This window comes from Pithys albifrons, chromosome 4 (genome assembly GCF_047495875.1).
Source record: "Pithys albifrons albifrons isolate INPA30051 chromosome 4, PitAlb_v1, whole genome shotgun sequence".
In the NCBI taxonomy this organism is placed as follows: Eukaryota; Metazoa; Chordata; class Aves; order Passeriformes; family Thamnophilidae; genus Pithys; species Pithys albifrons.
Window position 1 is genome coordinate 32,454,744 of NC_092461.1, and position 19,777 is coordinate 32,474,520.

The 19,777-nt window shown below is 38.5% G+C and overlaps 1 protein-coding gene across 5 annotated transcripts in view; it reads left to right on the top strand.

The window, feature by feature from the left end:
* Positions 1-19,777, top strand: part of FAM135B (family with sequence similarity 135 member B) — a 289,327-nt gene that overhangs the window by 179,905 nt on the left and 89,645 nt on the right. For all 5 annotated transcript variants that reach the window (XM_071553796.1, XM_071553792.1, XM_071553793.1 and 2 more), the window contains one exon: positions 13,223-13,362. In XM_071553796.1, the coding sequence (XP_071409897.1) occupies positions 13,223-13,362 (140 nt within the window). The remainder of the gene's footprint in view (positions 1-13,222; positions 13,363-19,777) is intronic.

The window sequence follows — 19,777 nt, forward strand, 5'->3', positions numbered from 1 at the left end:
GCTCTGACCATCGCTACAGGTCTGGCTCAAAAAAGGATAGAGAGTCAAAGTGATGGAAATTCTTGAAGAACTGTCTACAAAAAGCTGCATCTACCATTTTTGATTGACCTGATAAACTTCTTTACTTACGCAAATCTTGCTGTCCAGATAGAAGTGTTGTCTAAAATATAGACATGTTGTTTAAAATGTAGGCTGTGCAAGGGGGGAGCACCTGACTTCAGCACACAGAATAAGAACATAAACACAGAAGTGTGATGTAATAGAAAACTATTGAATATCAGCTGGAGTTCCTAAAATGTTTATTTTGGGTGATTTCTAATCTCTCCCTTTTTTTTTTTCTTTCCTCTGTGAAAAGTTCCCATCAAGTCTCTAAATTTTCTTTATTAATTTTGAATAAGAACAAGCTAACTCTTAGTCTTTTCCCTGTGATTCATATCCACGGGCTCTTACATGATTTCCCATAGCTCTGATTTTGAAGGACAGCCATCCTTGCAAGGACATGGACATGTGGAAAAGTCTTATGCAAAATGCACTGTAATTTTTTCTGCTTCTTAATATCTGTAGAAGAAACTTAACCTAAATCACCATTCCCTGCGTAATGGAAAACAACCTTTTGGTTTCCAGCATTTGTAAAGGTAATTTAAAGCATTGTGAAAGAATTGAAAAGAGACATTTTTTCTACTACTTTTGAGTCTTACCCAACTTTATAGGTACTCTTCTGATTACTCTAGTGCGATATTGAGCCAGAAGTGTGCCCTTGCCACGAGGAGGGCCAACAGTATCCTGGAGTGCATTGGGAAAGAGCGTCGCCAGCAGAGAGAGGAAGGTGATCCTCCCCCTCTACTCGGCCATGGTGAGGCCACATCTGGAGTATTGTGTTCAGTTCTGGGCTTCACATTTCAAGAATGCCAAGGAGCTACGCAACAGGGTCCAGCAGAGGGCACAAAGATGATTAAGGGGCTGGAGAATCTCTCTTATAAGGACAGACTGAGGGAGCTGTGCCTGTTTAGTCTACAGAAGATAAGACTGAGAGGAGATCTCATCAATACATACCAATACCTCAAAGGCAGGTGTCATGAGGATGGTGCTAGACTCCTCAATGTTGCCCATCAACTATACAAGGAGCAAAGACCATAAACCAGGACACAAGAAGTTCCGCCTCATACTGAGGTGGAACTTCTTTATGGTAAGGGTGGCAGGGCAGTGGAACAGGCTGTCCAGGGAGGTTGTGTAGTCTCCCTCTCTGGAGACATTCCAAACCTGCCTGGATGTGTTCCCATGTAACCTGCTGTAGGTGACCCTGCCTTGGCAAGGCATTTGGACTGGATGATCTCCAGAAGTTCTTTCCAACCCTAACAATTCTGTGATCTTGTAATTCTGTAAATATTTTTTTATAAGGATCTCAAGTATTTTTTTCTCTCAGACTTTCCTTTCACTGAATTCTCTTCATTCAAATATAGCAGCAGAAATGATGATTTTTCCCCCAAAGTTATGCCATTTCAATATATACAATTCATTTTATTTTTCTTTGGGAAAGAGTTTAAAAGCTATGAAGGGAGCTGTAAGCAGTTGCAACACAGGTCTCATCTATCATCATCTGTGAACTTTGTAAGAAGTTATAACACCTTCAGGAAATGAACTTCAATTCAAACCTTGCAAATCATGTATACTGAGTATTGTATCAGCTTATGTCAGGGAGGTGTATTTGTCTCAATGGACTGCATTTGTGATTGTTACTTCAAAAATTATTAGGAATGTTGATGGTTAAGGTTAGAGGACAAAGAGCCAATATTTTATTAAGTCTTTAGAAAAAAACTCGTGAGTATGATTGTTACCAGGCAAAAAAGTATATAAGGAAATACCTGCACAATTCATACATTTTGAAAACCATTAGGGATTCACATCCCATGCTCAGCAGCATTTCACAGCCAAGTTAGATGTTAACAGTTGAGAGCAGTGTGGCAAGTATTGTAGTGAGATTCAGTGTTCCAATTGTAGACTGGTTAAAAGAGAGACAAAGCAAAGGAGAAGTTAATAAATGGGAAACTGAGGCAGACACTTGCCTTGTGATTTGCCTCATGTCTCTCAAAAAGATAGTGGTAGCACAGGAATCCACATCTTTTGAGTGCTGGATACTCTTAGTGGAGTGTCTAATCATACTAGACATTGTATTGTATGTATTAGGCAGTGAGTATATCTGTTTGGTAGTAAAAACAGGATTTTCATCACACTAGATGTGAGTTCTTTGCACATGGAAACTGTGGATGCCCTATCTGTATTCAAGGTCAGATGGAGATCTGAGCAACTTGGTCTAGTAGAAGGTGTCCCTGCCTGTAGCAAGGGAATTGGAATTAGGTGATCGTTAGGTTCCTTCCAACTCAAACCATTCTGTGATTCTGTGAGTTCCTTCCCAGCTTCACCATATATTTTCGGAATTATCTTGGGCAGTCAACTATAACTTGGTGCAAGATTACTCTCTGTGGTGTGGTGACAATACAAGTTTTTTTGCACCATTATTTCACTTGAAGAGGTAAAGGTATTCAAAATTTTGAGCGGAGGGGACTTTATCTTGATTTTATTGTATCAACAGGATTTGACTCTTTCAGTTTCAAAGTTTTAGATGAAGTTTTGTTGTGGAAGGTAGGTGGGATTATATTCAAAGCTCTTGGTCTTATATTGCTTAGTCTGTTTAAGGTCATACTGCGGCACCATGGTATGTATGCAAAGTTGATGCCAAATAAAAAGACACACTGTTCAGAAAGTGATAACAGATCCTTTTCTTGAGTGACCCTTACCTCAGACTGAGGGGGATGAATAGCCTTACAAGACAACAATCCAAAGAAAGAGAACAGCTAATGACACTCTTGGCACATTGCAGGCAGAGAGAACATTAATGCAGTCAAGTGAAAACCCAGACTGAAAGACAATGGCTTGTGCCTGACATGCCTGGACAAAGAAGGATCAGTCTCTTGCTGATTTATGCATGTGTGATCCAGTTGAAGCCAGAGGATTTCAACTGACATAATGTGCATAACTAAAAAGTTTAAAAAAATTACTGATGCAGAGGAAGAAGTTGATAGAATCTAATTGGAAAAGCAAATAAATAAGAAAACAGTTCCTATTGTATTTTTGTGCTGAGCTGTATAGACAGTTCAGCAATTAGATCACTAATCAGGCAAGAGTTGGCTCACCTAGGAAAGGAGAAATCTCATGTCTCAGCTGGATGGGAAGTTTAAAAATATCTGTTCAAAGGAATATTTAAAAAACATACAGAAAAAAACATTCTGGGTTTCAATTAAGCTTATGGCTTGTGGAAACAGTTCCTGTGGCAGATTACCTATATAGTTTAATTATTTGGAAACTACTTCATAATGATATTTGTTTTATTTTTAACAGAAACTTTCTCAGCAAAAGGAACTGCAATTTATTTTTGTGTGCATGTGTGTTAGTGTTTAGGAGAAATTTTTATTCCTTTAGCCTCTTTAATTAGCAGATAAAATTGTCTTTGTACAGTTTTGCTTGAGTATCTAAGTGCCACCTGTCTGCTTCAAGGGTCGCAATGACAGTTGTGTTGGAAAGATGATGCCTTGACATAACTGTGGTCTGATTCTACCAGTCCTCCATCACCTTGACTGCCTTTCTGGAGGCTGGTTGGTGTTTCTTTGCCTTGAGAAACCAGTGTTCTACATGTGAAATGTCTGGATAACTTGTCAGGCTTTTCAGAAACACTAACCAGGAGTGGTGACTTCTTCTAGAGGAAGTCTCAAGTCCCTTGCTCTGAATACTCAGGCTTTTTACTTTAGAGTGGGATCTTACAGACTATATCCTACCTCTGACAAATTAGATTTATTGTCAGATATTTTATTAGACTGTCACAAAATGTTGTACATATTTAGTTCACAGTAATTTACCCTCTAAGTAAAGATCAACTGGACATAATGCTGAAGCTAAAAGGATGTGTAATCTCTACCCATCATCTTCTTGAACACAGCAAGCATAGAAATAGTACTAGAGCATTTAGACAGAGGACTTGAAAGGGTTACAGACCCACCAGGAAAGTCTTTAATTTCCAGTTCAACTTAAAGTCTGAGATTTTAACTCAGGACTTTTCCTTTGATTCAGTAGTGTTTGTGTTGATGAGGTGGTCTCAGATATGCTGTGAGACACTGAGGAAATTAACGGTGGGTCCTAATGTAACATCCATGCTTGAAGTGTCTGTAAAAAACAGAGAGTCACATTTTAAAATGTATTTCAGCTCTTACAAATCTGGACCTCTAAATGTTTGGAGTGCTCCAGCTCTGGAGATTCATGTGAACAGTGGTGAGAAAAGTGGAAAAGAATCTTTCCATTGGTAGCCACAGGAAAAGACAGGTTGAAATGAAATCCTGGAAGTGATTTCTTTCTTCTGTGTGCACACAAAGAGGTCTAGGTGGTTATAATGGGAAATAACTACCTGCCCAATGGGTGGAATCAATTAATGAATTTAAAACATGCTATTTTAAGTATGTATGTATGTATGTATGTATGTATGTATGTATGTATTTATTTATTTATTTATTTATTTATATATATATACATACATACATACATACATACATACATATCTTCATTTCTGCTAGAATAGCATCCTAAAAAGTAAAAACAACAGTCTGAAATTGCCAGTCTTGTGATGCTGAAAAAACTTCTTAGTGTTTGGGCTTTTTAAAAGGCACTTCAACTCTTCATTTTCCATATTTAGGACAGGATTACTTTTTATTCTGCAGTCTTTTCAGATTATAAAGCAATGCAGAATGACGTTGACACTGGAGGCAGCTATAAAACATTTGCCTGAATGGTGCAAATTGTAATTTATACAAATGGACATTTATACAAATGCCTATTGGATAGGAAAGTGAAATTCTGTCTTTTTTGAGCTCATCAGGAGATATACTGTTCTCTAAACAGGCTGGAATCTCTCTTCAAAGATTTAATTTTAGTACTGGACACTTTTCCAGTTCTGTTCTAAAAGCCAGATTATTTTGTGATGGGGTTGTTTCTTTCCTCTATTTCACTCAGTTCAGCAGCACAGGGGCAGTGAAGGAAAACTCAGAAGACTGAGAGCTCTGCTACAGTCCATGTCAGTGGGTATTTATTAGACACAGTCACTTTCTGGCCCAAAGCCACCCCTCCTAATCTGTTTGGTGGTCATTGTACTTTGGCTCTTACTATTTTTCCAGCTTATTAATTTCTCCCATGTGTTAACACAGACATGACTTAACATGTAGCTGTAACTGCTGTGTACATAAGTAGAGAAAACCAGAGAAAAGTGACCCTTTCCTGGTTTGGAGGATTTTTTTATAAAGAAGAAATGAAATATCCAGCTCAAGTTCACAACAGTTACAACTGTTTGATTAGTTTTGTTAGAGACCTATAATTAGCTCTTATTTAAGAAGGCATATGGCTCCAACAGATGGTAAAGGAAAGAAAGCAAGTTAGATAAACAGGGCTACTTGTACAAGGTTTTCTGATCTCCTTTGCTTATCTTTTGCAGCACAGTGCTTGGTTAGGTTCTAGCAAGATGGCATGCTGTTCATACAAGAAATGCTTACATGACTTAATTTTCTCTAAAAAATACCAAAATTAGTATGGTCTGCAAGGGCTTTTAAGAATTTTGACAATAGATGAAGAATCAGGATGACAAGGAAACTTAGAAAATATGTAACTATATTGTAGGGACTTCAAATAACCAACAGCTCTTCCTGTGAGGCTAGTGGGAATTTTAGATGATAAAGACCAAGGGACAGGTCATTGTGTGTCAAGATGAGTGAGGGAGGTAATCATCCACTAGATAGATTTGGGTTGTCTACCAGCCAGGATGATGTGTGCTGCAGAGATCACTCAGATTACAGGTTGGTGGGCTACTACTGGTCCAGACTGAGATTTTTTTAATGTTTTCGAGAGACCTCATTATGGCCTTCCAGTACTTAAAAAAGAGGAAGAATGACTTTTTGCATGGTCAGCTAGGGATAGGAAAAGAGGGAACAGTTTTAATCTGAAAGAGGAGATATTTAGATTAGATGTTAGGAAGAAATACTTTATCCAAAGGGTGGTGATGCACAGATGCAGGTTGTCCAGGGAAGGTGTGGATGCCTCAGACCTGGAAGTGTTCAAGGCCAGGAGGGATGGTGTTTTGAGCAACCTGGTCTAGTGGAAGGTGTTCCTGCCTATGGCTGTGTGGTTGGAACTAGAGGATTTTTAATGTCTCTTCCAACCCAAATCATTCTGTGATTCCATGATGATTTTACAATACTATCTCTACCCATTTATTGTCACCCTCTCTGTTCACCTCTATTTAATAGACGACGTGACTGCTTCCAACACGTTTCGGGGCCGGGACACCCAGCTCAGTTCAAACTGCCTTCAGCTGTGGTTTGCCAACAGTTGACTTTCCACTGAGGCAGCTTAAGAAAGATCACATGAACCGCTGACACAACATGTCTGCGTGGGTAGGAACATAAGGTTTGTGGGTAGTAAAGTTTCAAAACGTTCACAGCTCATTCTCAAGCGAGTGTCTTGCAGTGCCCTTCATCCGTCTGTGCACGAGCAACCAGGGAGAACAAAACCATCTGCCTTTAAATGTATCATATGTCTCCGAGATTTTCTTGTGTGGTGACACAAGTATAGAGACTATTATATTCTTCTTGTAGTCATGAACTAGGCTGAAATACAAATGTTTAAGTGTGCACTGTAATTCATAAAGAAATATTTATAGTAATCTGTAATACAGCTGCACTTTCTTGATTTCCTTACATTATTGAAAAGTGTCTCTTTCATTAAAACAAAACTTAGCAGTATCCTGCTTTTCAATTTATCTGAATAGCAGTGTAATAAAACTGCTTTTCCCAGACAGCAAGAGAGATTCAAGAAGTTACCAGCATTTGAGTAATTATCTAATTTCCAGTGCTATAGACATAAAGGATTAAAGAGGCTAGATCTGAAGTTAGATCTGTTTTCCTTATGGATGTTTTCCTGACTGTGTAAGCACTCCCTGTTCATTTTAGACCTCTCACACAGTGCTTAAGAAACTGTAAAGAGATAATTCTAAAGAAAGCAGATAAACCTGAAGTCATCCTTCTAAAGGGCCTGGAGCTGTAATTTTATATTTAGAATTAAAAAACAAAAGGTATTACTTTCTTTGTTCTCTTCCTTGCATTGGGGATAGGAAGCAATGCAATGTCTCCAGCAGCAGAATGTAAGGACTGTAACAAGTTGTCAAATTTCCTCCTTCTTTAAATTGAAAAAGTAGTAAATAATCTTTTATGGGCTACAGAATTGAGGGCAGCAGGGTAAATCCTATCTCTGCTTTTTCTTTGTCAAACCCAGAAGTTGAAGTATACTAAAAGTGAAGATAACGAAGGGGTATAAGTGTGTTGTCTTCCCTCGCAATTCTCATCATTGTGTAGCCAAATACTAAAAATTTAAAAGAAAAGTTGTATAGGAGAAAATTTGCTGTGCAAGAGGTTTTAATGTGTTTTCTCTGGAGGACACAGTTTTTCACATTTCATTTAGCTCTCATGCTCCTTGTCACATGGAGAAATCTACCATTATTGAAAATTATTCTTAACAAGATAGGAAATTTTAAAATAAACCAAGGACCAAATTCCAAGGCTTTCTTCATGAGTCTAGTACCTGTTGGAAGCAGAGAGGAAAATTAACACAAAGGGATGTAATCAAGAATTTCTAACTTTCCTTGTCTACCCCTTCCTCTGTAACTTTTTACTTTTCTTCATTACCTCTCCAAAACATACTGCCTTTCACTCATGGCTTTGAGGTACCTCATCCAAGAAATCTGCATCACAGGCTGTGCAACTAGGCAATCACATGTTTTAAAGCCTTGAAAAAATAAGTATGACTAGCATTTATCAAAGGTTAATACTACTGGGAAAATCTAGGTTTGAAGACCAGGGTGCTTGCCATCCTCAAAAAGGTTGTTGGTTAACATTTATTCCTGTTTTCTTTGGCAGTTAGAGACATCATGAGGAAATACAATTGAAAATTTAATTATGAAAAGAATCTAGCTGGCGAGATTGGGGCATTCTAATCACTTGCACTCCAGGCAGGATGCAGAGGGCATAAGAGCCAGACAATTCTATTGCTTTGCAAACAGCAAGGGTTCATGTGACTTAGATGGCTCTGGGGAAATCATTCATCATCAGTTCTCAGTTACACCAAGACTCTGTCATTTCAGAGTCTCTCCTTGGCAGTAATCAGAGGTTGATTTGTACATGTGTCATCGTCAGTTGATTCTGCTAAGGTGATTTCATTGTTTGTTTGCTCTGTGGAGAAATTATTGACATAGAACAACTATAAAATTTCTCAAAATATTGCTATAGAGGTTAAAAAATAAAAGTGACTAAAGGAGGGTTCAAATAAAGGGCTGTTAAAGGAAGATAAGATAAATTAGGTATGATGAAAGCAGAGAAAGGAAAACAAAGAATTTAGGTTATCTAAAGAGGACAATTGGGATAATTGACCATTGAAGTTTGGGAGAAGGTGTGGTAATCTGTCTGTTGTGTGTATTAGGATCTTAGAAAGTTCAGGGGAGCAGTTATTATCTGCAGAACATTATCAACATCTTCCACTACTTTTCCCTAGAAATGCCTTCCTCTCCTCACATGAACAGAAGTGGTGCAAGGGTTCTGTTGGGGGAAGTAACACAGAGAACATTTGAAATTCTGGAAAACTTGTGTCCCCGTCACAGCTTTACACCAGCTGAGGGGTGCTGCCAGTCTGGTCAGGCGGCACTTTCAGTTGATGCACCAGTGGGGCCTTCAAGCAGAAAGGCAAGTTATTCCAGCATATCACACTCCTTCAAAACACAAATAGCACAATGGTCAAATAAAGTTGATTTCATTATTGACTGTATCAAATTATACCTACTGCCAATGTCAAAGCTGTGGTTAAGTGGATTTGACCAGATGTCACATGTCTCTCTAGCAGGCTAAGGTTTCTGGGGGTGTCCTTCAGGTTCTATTGCTTTTTCTTAAAGATATTAAAACAGATTTTATTAACCATTGCTTTCTTATTTGTATTTTCCTATTTCAATTCTTCTATGTTCTGAGGCATGGTGTAAAACCTATTCTATTCTATTCTATTCTATTCTATTCTATTCTATTCTATTCTATTCTATTCTATTGGGGCTTTTGCACGTCTGCCACAGACATTCTCCATCCCCACCCACCTCAGTGCCTTCCTCTTGGCAGTGGTCATCAGAATAGTATTGATTCTATTCTGACTAAATTAGGTTGGAAATAAGTAACAAATTTCTTTACAGATTACCTATGCACCAGTTCCTTTCTTGTAAGATTATCAGGAGAGAAATTTTCAGGATCTAATCTGAATCTTTAATGAGATGAGTAATTTCTGTACGATGTACTCAAATAATATTTAGTAACCTGCATCTATAGAAACTTCCAGATGGGAAGATTAGGTAGACTAGACAGTATCTGCAGAATCTTGGGCAATTCTATATGGAGAGAGTGGGAAAATAGAACATGTTATACTGACTGGTCTGTACAGGCAGCCTAGGTATGAAAGTGTGCAGAATTGTGAAAAGCCTTTTTCCCTTCCTTTTAAAAAATGACATTACTCAATAGTCTGTAAAGGAATTTCTAGGAGTGGTGGTAGGATGGCATGGAAAGAATGGTAAAAGAGAGATGTGTAAACTCATCTTCTCATTCTCTTAACTAAATGTCTGTGGAACACAACTCTCCTCTTCATGTTTTCAATGGTTCTTACAGCCCTGAGAGCTCTTTCACTTTCCAGATAAACTGAAGAACCATTCAACACAGATACAATAAGCAGTAAACTGAATAGACATTTAGAAAGAGACAGAAAAGCAGGATTCCTTCTAGTTTAAGGAATACTGCACATGTCCCAAATAAATCGCCTAATAACAAAATTTACTGGTCAAAATTCATTTTCACAAAATCAGACTTTACTTTTTGGGTTCACCAAAGCTCAAGCCTTTGAAACAGTTGAATAAAGAGAATGCAGGTCAGTAGAGTCTTAGCTCCAGTTCTCACCTGGGAGTGAGAGTTTCCAGCAGTTCCCACACACCATGTCTGTGTTTCTCAGACTGCCTGTGACAGCTGAGCAGTGCAGGCATCACTCAGAGTTGTTTGCACAGCTGAGGTTTTGCTAGAAAAAGATGTGGGAAAGCCCATGGTTCCAACACACCATGGTTCTCTCTCACACCATCCTGTGCTTTGTGCCAAAGGACAGAGGTGCTTGTGAGAACACAGGGATGCATCTTCCATGTCTCCTGAACCCAGGGGTATATCTGTTCTGTCTTCTGCCAACAACCCTCTCTGAACAATGACGGCTGTGACAAATGCCATGTTTATTGCCACTGTCTGTTAGCAGACAAGTCTAGGTTTTACAGAGACATGAGTTTCAGAAGATATCCCAGGAACCAGGGGAAGTTTGGAAAAGTCACCAGGATGATGTTTTCATGGATTAGACTGAGGAAGAGTATGTTTTGTGCAGGTACTACTTCTAGTTAGTGCGAGAAGCTCAAGTAAAGCAATACAGCCTGGTCCCCATCTGACCCTTAACACACAATACACAAGTTGTACTTCAGCCTAAAGAGCAATATCTGTGGAGGTGTTGTTGCTTCCCTTTTCCTTGAGAGGCATTGCTGTCAACACTACTGATACATCCCTGCTGCCAAGCTCTCCTCTGAGGAAATCTCTGCTATAGCTTTAGGTCATAATCTAAGAAAGGAAGAAGCCAGCTGTGGCCATTTAAGTAGGTAGGGGTGGATTGCATTTTGGGGGGCTGACCAGTCACTCATTGCCATAGTTCTCTGACAGATCTCTTCAAAGGTAGATCTCTCTGTTTAAAACTGAGCAATTTTTGGCCCTGTAATATCATAGTTACTTTGATTTGAGACAATCTCAAACATTGTAGCATGTCTTTGACATTTCCGGAGAAACGATTCCTTATGCCACCTTGCAAATTCAGCTCCTAAAGCAATTACACATGAGGAGTGGTCTGCACAGGAGTGAGTTTGAAAAGAAAGTGAAATTAAACTTCCCATCCTAGAAGAGAACCAATATATCAATATCCAAATCAAATAACATAAAGTTTCCTTTGTCTTCGAGCTAGGAAGAAGAATGCATTATATCTCTAATATGATTTTTGCAGTGTCTCTAATATCATGAGGTTTAAATTAAAAAAACATGACTGGATGCTTTGGAAGAGCTAATCAGGCTGAAACATTCTAGCCTAACTGGTGTAGACCACAAAAATAAATATGTATTTTTCTAGGCTGCCTGGTTTTATGCATATCTATTGTGCAGGACGAGTGATGAGAAGACAATAAAAGTGATTTGAAGATAGTCTGGATGACAGCACTGTGGTTCTGCTAATTAATTGCCCCAAGTCTTATTGGTCTTATTGGTCTTAGGCCTTTAATCAACTCTGCCCCATATGATTTCTTTTTTTTTTTTTAATTTTCTGAGAAGATATTTATTTGTCCATGCTATTCCAGTTCCAACAGATGGACATCACAAAACTAATCATTATAATGTCAAAACTCCATTCACTTGTCTAACAGGATCTTTAGTGCCTTTTTCTTCTTTTTTTTTAATTGTTTTAAAATCCATTCTGGTCTTTGTTTTTTGTTCCCACTAAGCAAACTTAACCTCATGGAATCTTTACTCCTCTGTCAGCCTTGACTCACTGACCTACGATTGCAAATTATGTACAATTCTTGCACTGCAAAGTAAAGTAGTAGCTTTGGCACAGCCAAATAGATCTGTACTGATCTGAAACTCTTGAAACACCCCTAAGATTTTTCACCTGGACTTTTGTCTTACCACAGGTCATGGACTCAAAACAGTTCTTCAGAGGTCCAAATTACTCAAAACACCCTCTGAAAAACTATGCTGTCTAAAAAGCATATGCCTTCTGGCTTCCTGATGTCTCTTTCTGAAGTGCTGGTTGTGGCATACGCTTTATAAGCACACCTTGTTGGGAGAGCTCCAAAATATGATTTGCTGAAGGCCTATATTTCAGAAGCTCAGATTCCTACAGGAATGAATGCTGGAAAAGGATAAAAACAGATCTGAGTCAGTTTTGCAACAAGATGTTGTCCTGGGACTACGGAAGGAGAATTAGCAGAGGATTCTGATTAACAGCCAGGACACAACTTGAAAGTACCTAACTCTGGTGCCCAGTTGTTCATTAAAAAGTCACACAGTCATTGCAGGCTCCTCTGAAAAGTACTCACTATAGTCCTCCAATGTGGATTTGTACTGATAAGCAAGTCACAATGTTTTCCTATTAATGAAAGAGGGATTACTCAACAAACAGTGGACCTAAAGCAAAAATCTGCCTCACTATAAACAATGTGGGGTTTTTTTAAGTCCTAAATTCCATAGGTTCCACTGAAACCAAAATAAAATACATACACTGGAGCCACCAAAAAGTTAGAAAGGATAAATACCACCTGAGTTTATGTGATTTTCATTTGGGATGGTGTGATACATCATCACACAGATGAAGCTATTGACTGAAATTGAATCTGGAGAACTTTAGGGTTTTGGTTCTTGAGTTCCTCAGATTTATCTGAGTTTTATGGACCAAACTGACATCTCTCACCTGTGTCAAGAGCTTGAAGGATTACACAGGCACCTTGAAAAATGACTGCTTTTTAATGTTTCTGTATTTTAACTTAAGATCCCTCTACACTTCCAGTCTCTACATTCAAGATCTGCTATTGACTATTGACCCCCCCTCCCAGGTAGTAGCTTCTGGGAGCACCAGAGATGACAATAAAACTCCCTAACAAAACTCCCTCTTCTGAAAGATGCTCCCATCGGATAAAAGATGAAATTTCAGAGGTGAACACCCACAGTCCTCATGGTTCTGGGTAGCAGACCTCCCCAAAAGATATTTGATGCTTTAGCTTTTATTAGAAATAATGTTAATGGGGTAAGTGCTGTCACAGGATCAGCTATTCTTGTTTTGAAATCCAGCCTGCCTAGGGTTTAACATTTGTTTTCTTTAAATGTTGTGTTTAGGAACCTGCAACCCACAATAACAGTCTGCTTCACTACCATTAATTATTGAGAATGCTATGTTTAATTACGAATAGTGCCTAAATAATCCTAGAATGAAGTCACAGGAGAAAAAATAATCTTTCAGAAATCACACCAGGAGTCTGTGTTTTGTGCAGGTGATTCCAGCCTTTGCTCAGCCTGCGTTCATGAAAACAACGTTTACAGCAGAATATTTCAGATTTTGTACAGAAATGAAGAGATCATTCTCAATGAATCAATGAACTTCAGAGTGCACCTGCTTCTGGATGGCGAAAGGGTGAGTTGTTTTGGGATGCACATTAAAACCAGGAGAGGTGGGAGTTCTCTTAGCTAACTTTAAGTGTGCATTGCACAGGTAACTTCATTTAAGAAGTTGTCATGAGGTCCATGTGCTGTTAGAGGTCTCACAGTGTAGCTGGTGGACATTTATCTGACCAATGTGACAGCAGCTGCACTAGGAGGAGATTGAGGGTGCCTGCTGTGATTTGTAAATGCTGACACCGTAAACTTCTGCACAAGGTCAGATAGACCCTGTGCATTGTGACCCTCTATCATGAACAGTAGGCTAACACCTTCGCTTTCCAGTGGAATAAGATGTTGACAGTCTGCTAAATCAGTCTATCAGAAATTCGAGTGTCTCAACCATAACGTCATTTTTGCACCAGATCATTCATTTTACGTAGTTGTGTAGATCAGCCCCACCTGAGAAAACTGAGACTGCTGCATCTTGCTAGGACCAGCTACTACTGCCATCCATTGTTACTATCATCTCCTCTGTGGGAGAAAGCCCCAATTATGAAACATGGAAAGAATACCTTTAGAAATGAGATGATAGCAACCCTCCAGAATCAGACAAATTAGAGACTGTTAAAGTTTAAGCTTAGGACTTGCATTTTTATTGTACGTGTTTCCCTTTAAATTTTGTTATTCCCCAGCACATGGCACCCATGTGGCTTCCCTGATCAGCACCATGTAGTTCTGCCCACATAGCCAGCCCTGCTTCTATCTAATCCCATGGGTTGTCTCACCTGTCTCTCCCCAGTCCCTGGGTTCCTATTGGGTTTTGATCCTTCCACTCTCCCATTGGCTAGCAAAGTACCCAAGCCACTCCCTTCCACCTGAGCCCTTACCCAATCACACCCTATTTCCTGAGCCTTCCCCCAGAAGCCATAAAAACCTCTGTCGCTGTGAATAAAGGCTTTTCACCATCGGACCCTCAGGGTGGTCACATTGTGGTTTTTGCCACCTGGCATCCAAACTTCCACTCTCCATCCCCTTCTCTGAGAGGCTGAGCATGGGGAGCCATCCCTTAGTCAACAGCTGTCACTCCTCCTCTCTCTTGTCACTGTTTTTTGCTGCAGCTGTCCAGTCCCTTTCCACCACTCAGAGGTCTTCTGACCTTTCTGCTTAGGGCTCCTGATTGCAGGATTGTGTGGAAGAGTTGCTGGAGCTTGCCCTTCCTTATAGTCCATGTACAAACCCTTTGCTTTCTGTTGTACCTCAGCTAGAATAGCTCTGTATCAAGATCCTTCTCCTCATTTCCCATCTACTCCTGCTAACAGAGCACCCACACAAGAAAAGTGCCACCCAACTCATAGAGCACCTTTAGCTCACCCTTACTGATGTGAAAACAATGTCTACTGGGGTAACTCCTGTTCCTGAGAGCTACGAGAGCAATTTTTGTTCACAGAGAATACTTTTTTACTGTAATCTTTAATAGAAAGGGGAGAAAGTGTCATAGCAGAACAGCACTCAGGTCTGTCCTAAAGTGTCATAGCTCTGCTTCGCTCGCCCAAGGGCAGGCACAAAATGTATGGCATTTGTCCTTGCCCTCAGTGATGACAAGAAACACAACATCGGCATCTTTGCAAAGTCAACATAACATCAAAAATAGATCCTATAAGTCACACAGCCAGTGCGAATCGTGAACTTGCAGCCAGAGGCACTCACCTGTCCTTTGTATTTGATCATGAAGAGATTTAAAATTGTCTTTTGGTCTATTTTAACCCACATATATGTGTTATATACAGATCTAAACTAAAACAGCTGGAGAACCTAATTTAAGCTTAATGTGCTTCCTTTTCTCTCCCACTTTCTTTTTGTTGTTTTGGTTTGGTTTGATTTTTTTTTAAGATAGTTTCATCAATTTATTCCTCCTTAGAATTGTTTGTGCTTATATGAAAAATTACTAAATGCAAGTTTATCAATATTTGCTAGGAAAATGTCCTAAAATACTTAACCAAATATTATCCTTCCCATGTGGAAAATCACTGACTAAACATCCCTCCCCTCAAATAATAGCAGTTTCCATTGTGTTGAGCATGGATGATTTCTGATGATTTTTGCATTATTATTCAGAAAAGTTGTGCACCTCGCAAAATGCTAAATAAAAAAGGCCCTCAAAATTCCTCACAGCTAAAAATAATTATGACTCTTGATGTGCTGTGTGGAGACACTTGGCTTTCCATAGATCCTTTGGGAAGAGGCCCAATGCTGGTTCTTCACAGGGAAACTCCATTCTTCTGTGTGATAAAGTTGCTTTGGGTTCTCGCTGATGTAGAATTAGAGGATAAACAGGTCTATTGTTCCAGGTGAGTTGGTGAAGACACTCTAAAGAATCAAATACAAAAATAATACAGGTCCGTAAAAATTTCTGAGTATTGAGCGCATTAGCGCAATTGTCCTCTTTTTTTCTGTTTTGATGTCTTTTCCTACACAACTTTAGAAATTTGATATAAATGTGGGAAAGACAGCTATATGCCACTCCACTGGGCATTATGCTCAGAAGACAACTATATCCACAACTATTCAGAGACGTTTTTGTATCTCTGTCATATAGTGTTTTAAATATTTTCTCTGTTCATAATTCTTAATGTATTTAAAACACAACAAATGTGAATCCTTTCTTGTGCCAGTTAAGTGCTATGATGAATTTTCTTGGTTGAGGGTGAAGCTTCTATTCCCTGTTTTTAGTGTGAATGGAAGTTGTGATAAATAGGCAAGGGAGTTTGTCTGGGTAATGGAAGTATTGAGTTCATATGGTCCATGCAGTTTCTACTGTCACAGCTGGAATTATCTAATATTATAACAAGGGAGAAATGTGCTTTCTCCTCTTGGCACTTGGATAGTTTTGCTCATGAGACAGTTTGCTGAGATAGGCTCAGACAAAAAAATACCTAAACAACAAAACCCAGTGTGAATGTCCAGATTAGATTATTTGCTACTGGATTTTTTAAATTCTTTCCCACCCCTCCCCTCCACTAGCATAACCCTAGATAAGCTTAAATATGTAAATACATGGGTTTTTTGTCTGGTATTAAATGGAAGAAACCTCTATTATCTGCCAAGAAGTGGCACTGAACACACCTTTCACCATATAAATGGTGCTTTAAAGCTTTCTGGTTTATTAAATGCCTTTTTCTATATTATCCCAGCATAGAGCATTTTTTGAATTCATAGGACACAATATTGCAGGGCTGAGGCAGCCTTTATTGTTAAAAAGAAGTCTAATTTATTTTCATAAGCTTTTGCTTTCAGTCTTATTAGAGGAGAAGGTTTGCCTCTTTCATCAGGCAATGAAAGATAACTTGTCTGGCTCCATGCTTGCTGGCTCCATTCAGGGACAATTTCGTCGCAGGGAGAGGACAGAGTGTGGCAAGCTGTTATATCAAGGTATATTAGATTTTATACTTTCCAGAAAAATTAAGTGAGCTTGGACATTCAGATCATTCAGTCTGACAGTCTGACTAAATGGTTAAATTTTAGGGAGGTACATCACAAGAATGCAGGAAGCTTCAGTAATAAGTGTTATCACAGCTCTCAAAACCTAAACCAAAGACATGAATGTAAACTTGAAAAATTAGAATGCAAAACTGAAATGATGGATTTGAGTCCAGGCCGGTTCAACAGAAAGTGGAACCCTTTGCTTTGTAAATACTTTTTATTGTATAAAATAATTTTACTTTTCATATGCAAATACTTTCTATTGTTTAGATTCTCAAAAGCATTTAATAAAATATATATCCCTATGAGCACAGCCCTTTGACAAGACAGGTAAAGGTTAGCAAACAGTCTGAACTGTTGACAGCACCTTCTGGAATATTAGATGTGCTCTGAGATGAATTTGGGGGATTTTGCACAAGCTATGAGGCCCAAGGCAGGAGTTTGGATGTATTGAATATTACAGAACAGAAAAATATTCCTTGTTAAATATGAATGTATTTCTACAAACACAGATTGCAGAATCATAGAATAGTTTGGGTTGGAAAGAACCTTAAAGACCATTTAATTCCAACACCCCTGCCATGGGTAGGAACACCTTCCAGAAGACCAGTTTGTTCAGGTCCTCATCCAACTTAGCCTTGAACACTTCCAGGGATGGATCTTTATTTTCTCTTTCACAAGTTGTTTAATTATTAATACAACTAAGAGGTCAAGAAACTATATTAAAAAAAAACCAACCAAACAAAAAAAACCACTGGAAGACCCTTTACAGAGCATCTGGGAGGACACTGCTTAGCCTAATCAGTCAAACACTAATTATCTTCCAGATAAATTTTTCAGGTTAATTTCTTAAGGAGCTGGTTGTGAAAATGCATAACCTTTTTTCAGGAGAAAAGACAAATAGATAGTCTATCATACTTTTGGAAAATTGTACAATCTGTAAAGGATAACTGTGGAAAAAAACACAATAGTCCCATTAGTTCTAAAATAACAAAACAATATTTCATTTAAGGACAATTTAATTCATAGAGGAGACCAAGGAATGATAGAAATTTCAGTTCCCCTTCTCTATGAGCTTTGGAAAGGCCAATTTTTTTTTTGTTTTCCTGTGTAAAGGGTTTTAGGCACATATGCCTCAAATAAGTAAAAAAAAAATGATACCAGAAAAAAGTCCAGCAGGTATCAAAGCTGTATAGTAACATGTCAGGTAATTAATGTAAGAAATTCTGTTGTGTCTCAACCTGTGCATAAACCTTGGAATGATATTTCTTCATGAAGAGTCCAGTTTTTGATCAACTGTCGAATTTTCACTTAATATTTACTTCCCCAATATAACAAGGAAAATAGGTTATTCTTCTCTAATGAGAACTGTGATTGATTTTTACGTGTTTTTTGTCACTAATCTGAGCAGTTTGAATTCAATACAGTTTGGGGATTAAAAATATCCTATTCATAAACCTCACTGCACAACCCCCTGCAGTGACATGTATCTCTCAGACATCTGTTCGTTGCCTCAAGGTGTTTTGAGTGAGTGTCACCAGCTACTGAACTTGTTTTCAACACACACTCAGATCTCAGTGACAGTTGCAGGTGCTCAGCAGTATTAGGCACAGACCCAAAATTTCATCCCCTTTATCAGAGGAGGAGGTTTGCTTTGTCTAAAGCCCTACACTGAATTCTTAGTTTAAATTCAGACAGTAACTTCAGTAATCATTATTTTCTTGGCAACTGCCAGCAACTGTGATTTTTAGTGACAACAAGTCATTACATAGGAAAAAGTATTCTTTTTCTGTATATTTTTTTTTAATGAAAGGCATACTTCCAGGTGTTTTGAGACAATCACAATGGAGAAAGCACATTTTCAGTAAACAGAAATGGGAATTTTCTCCTCACATCTCCATGCCTGTGGCCATGCTAGAAGAAATACGATGTTACTTCAGAAGGGATTTTATTTTTCATCCTTGATAATTTTTGTCAAAGCACAATCGATCCTTCACTCTCGATTTTCTTGTTTTAACAGGAAAAGGTACATTGCAGATACAGTTTCACCTTTGAAACACCTAAATGTAGTTTATGTTTACGTATTTTATGACTTACCTGTCAGAACAGGCTAGATGCCACTGATGATGCCTTTTTGGTATGGTCTGTTGTGAAGGGGGGGATGATCAGTCCTGGAAAGTAGAATTCATCTTGCCTAATTTGAGTCATCTAAAATGCAACTGTATCTAGACCAAGATATTTCTCTAGGCTTTATCTACTATCAATGGAAAGAGACAGTCACAAACAGAAATCAGTTGTCCTTCTCCAGCTTGTACCTAAGGATGCAGCAGCTCACCATATGCATCTGCTTACTGGTTTCCACTGGCAGAAGACAGAACCTTTACATTTCACCTCACCTTTTTGTGTCAAAAATTGGGTAAAAATAAATTGGACCTATAGTACCATATAGTACCATATTCCCTGGTAATTACTTCAGTTTTCCACCTGCATTCCCATGAATCTCATATTGTATTCTGGCACACAACAAAGGATACTTACATTCACTGAAAAATAATATTTTGGGTTTTTTCTTTGTTCATGTTTCCATTTTGGTTGATAGATTTTATTTATTTATTTTTATTCTATTGAACCTACTTTTCTTGGGGAAAAAAAGACATTTCAAACGAAAGAAGGTGAGAGTGATGGTCAGCTTAATCCTTCTTCCATTCTAATTTATTTATTTCCATTGATTAGAGTTCTTTTAACTGTGCCAAGCTGGGATGTGTAATCCAGTGTAGCTCTTTACAGGTGAAGGTAATAAACAAGCAGCTCCAGTACGGTTTCCAAAAATCCAATTAAACTACTTTATTTACAATAAAAGAAGGGTAATTTTCCTTGTGGGACCTATTAGATGAGTTAGATGAAGGTATCAGTGAGTTACACATGATATCTTTAGTGGTTTTGGTGAGCAGAATTCTGCCATGTATAGC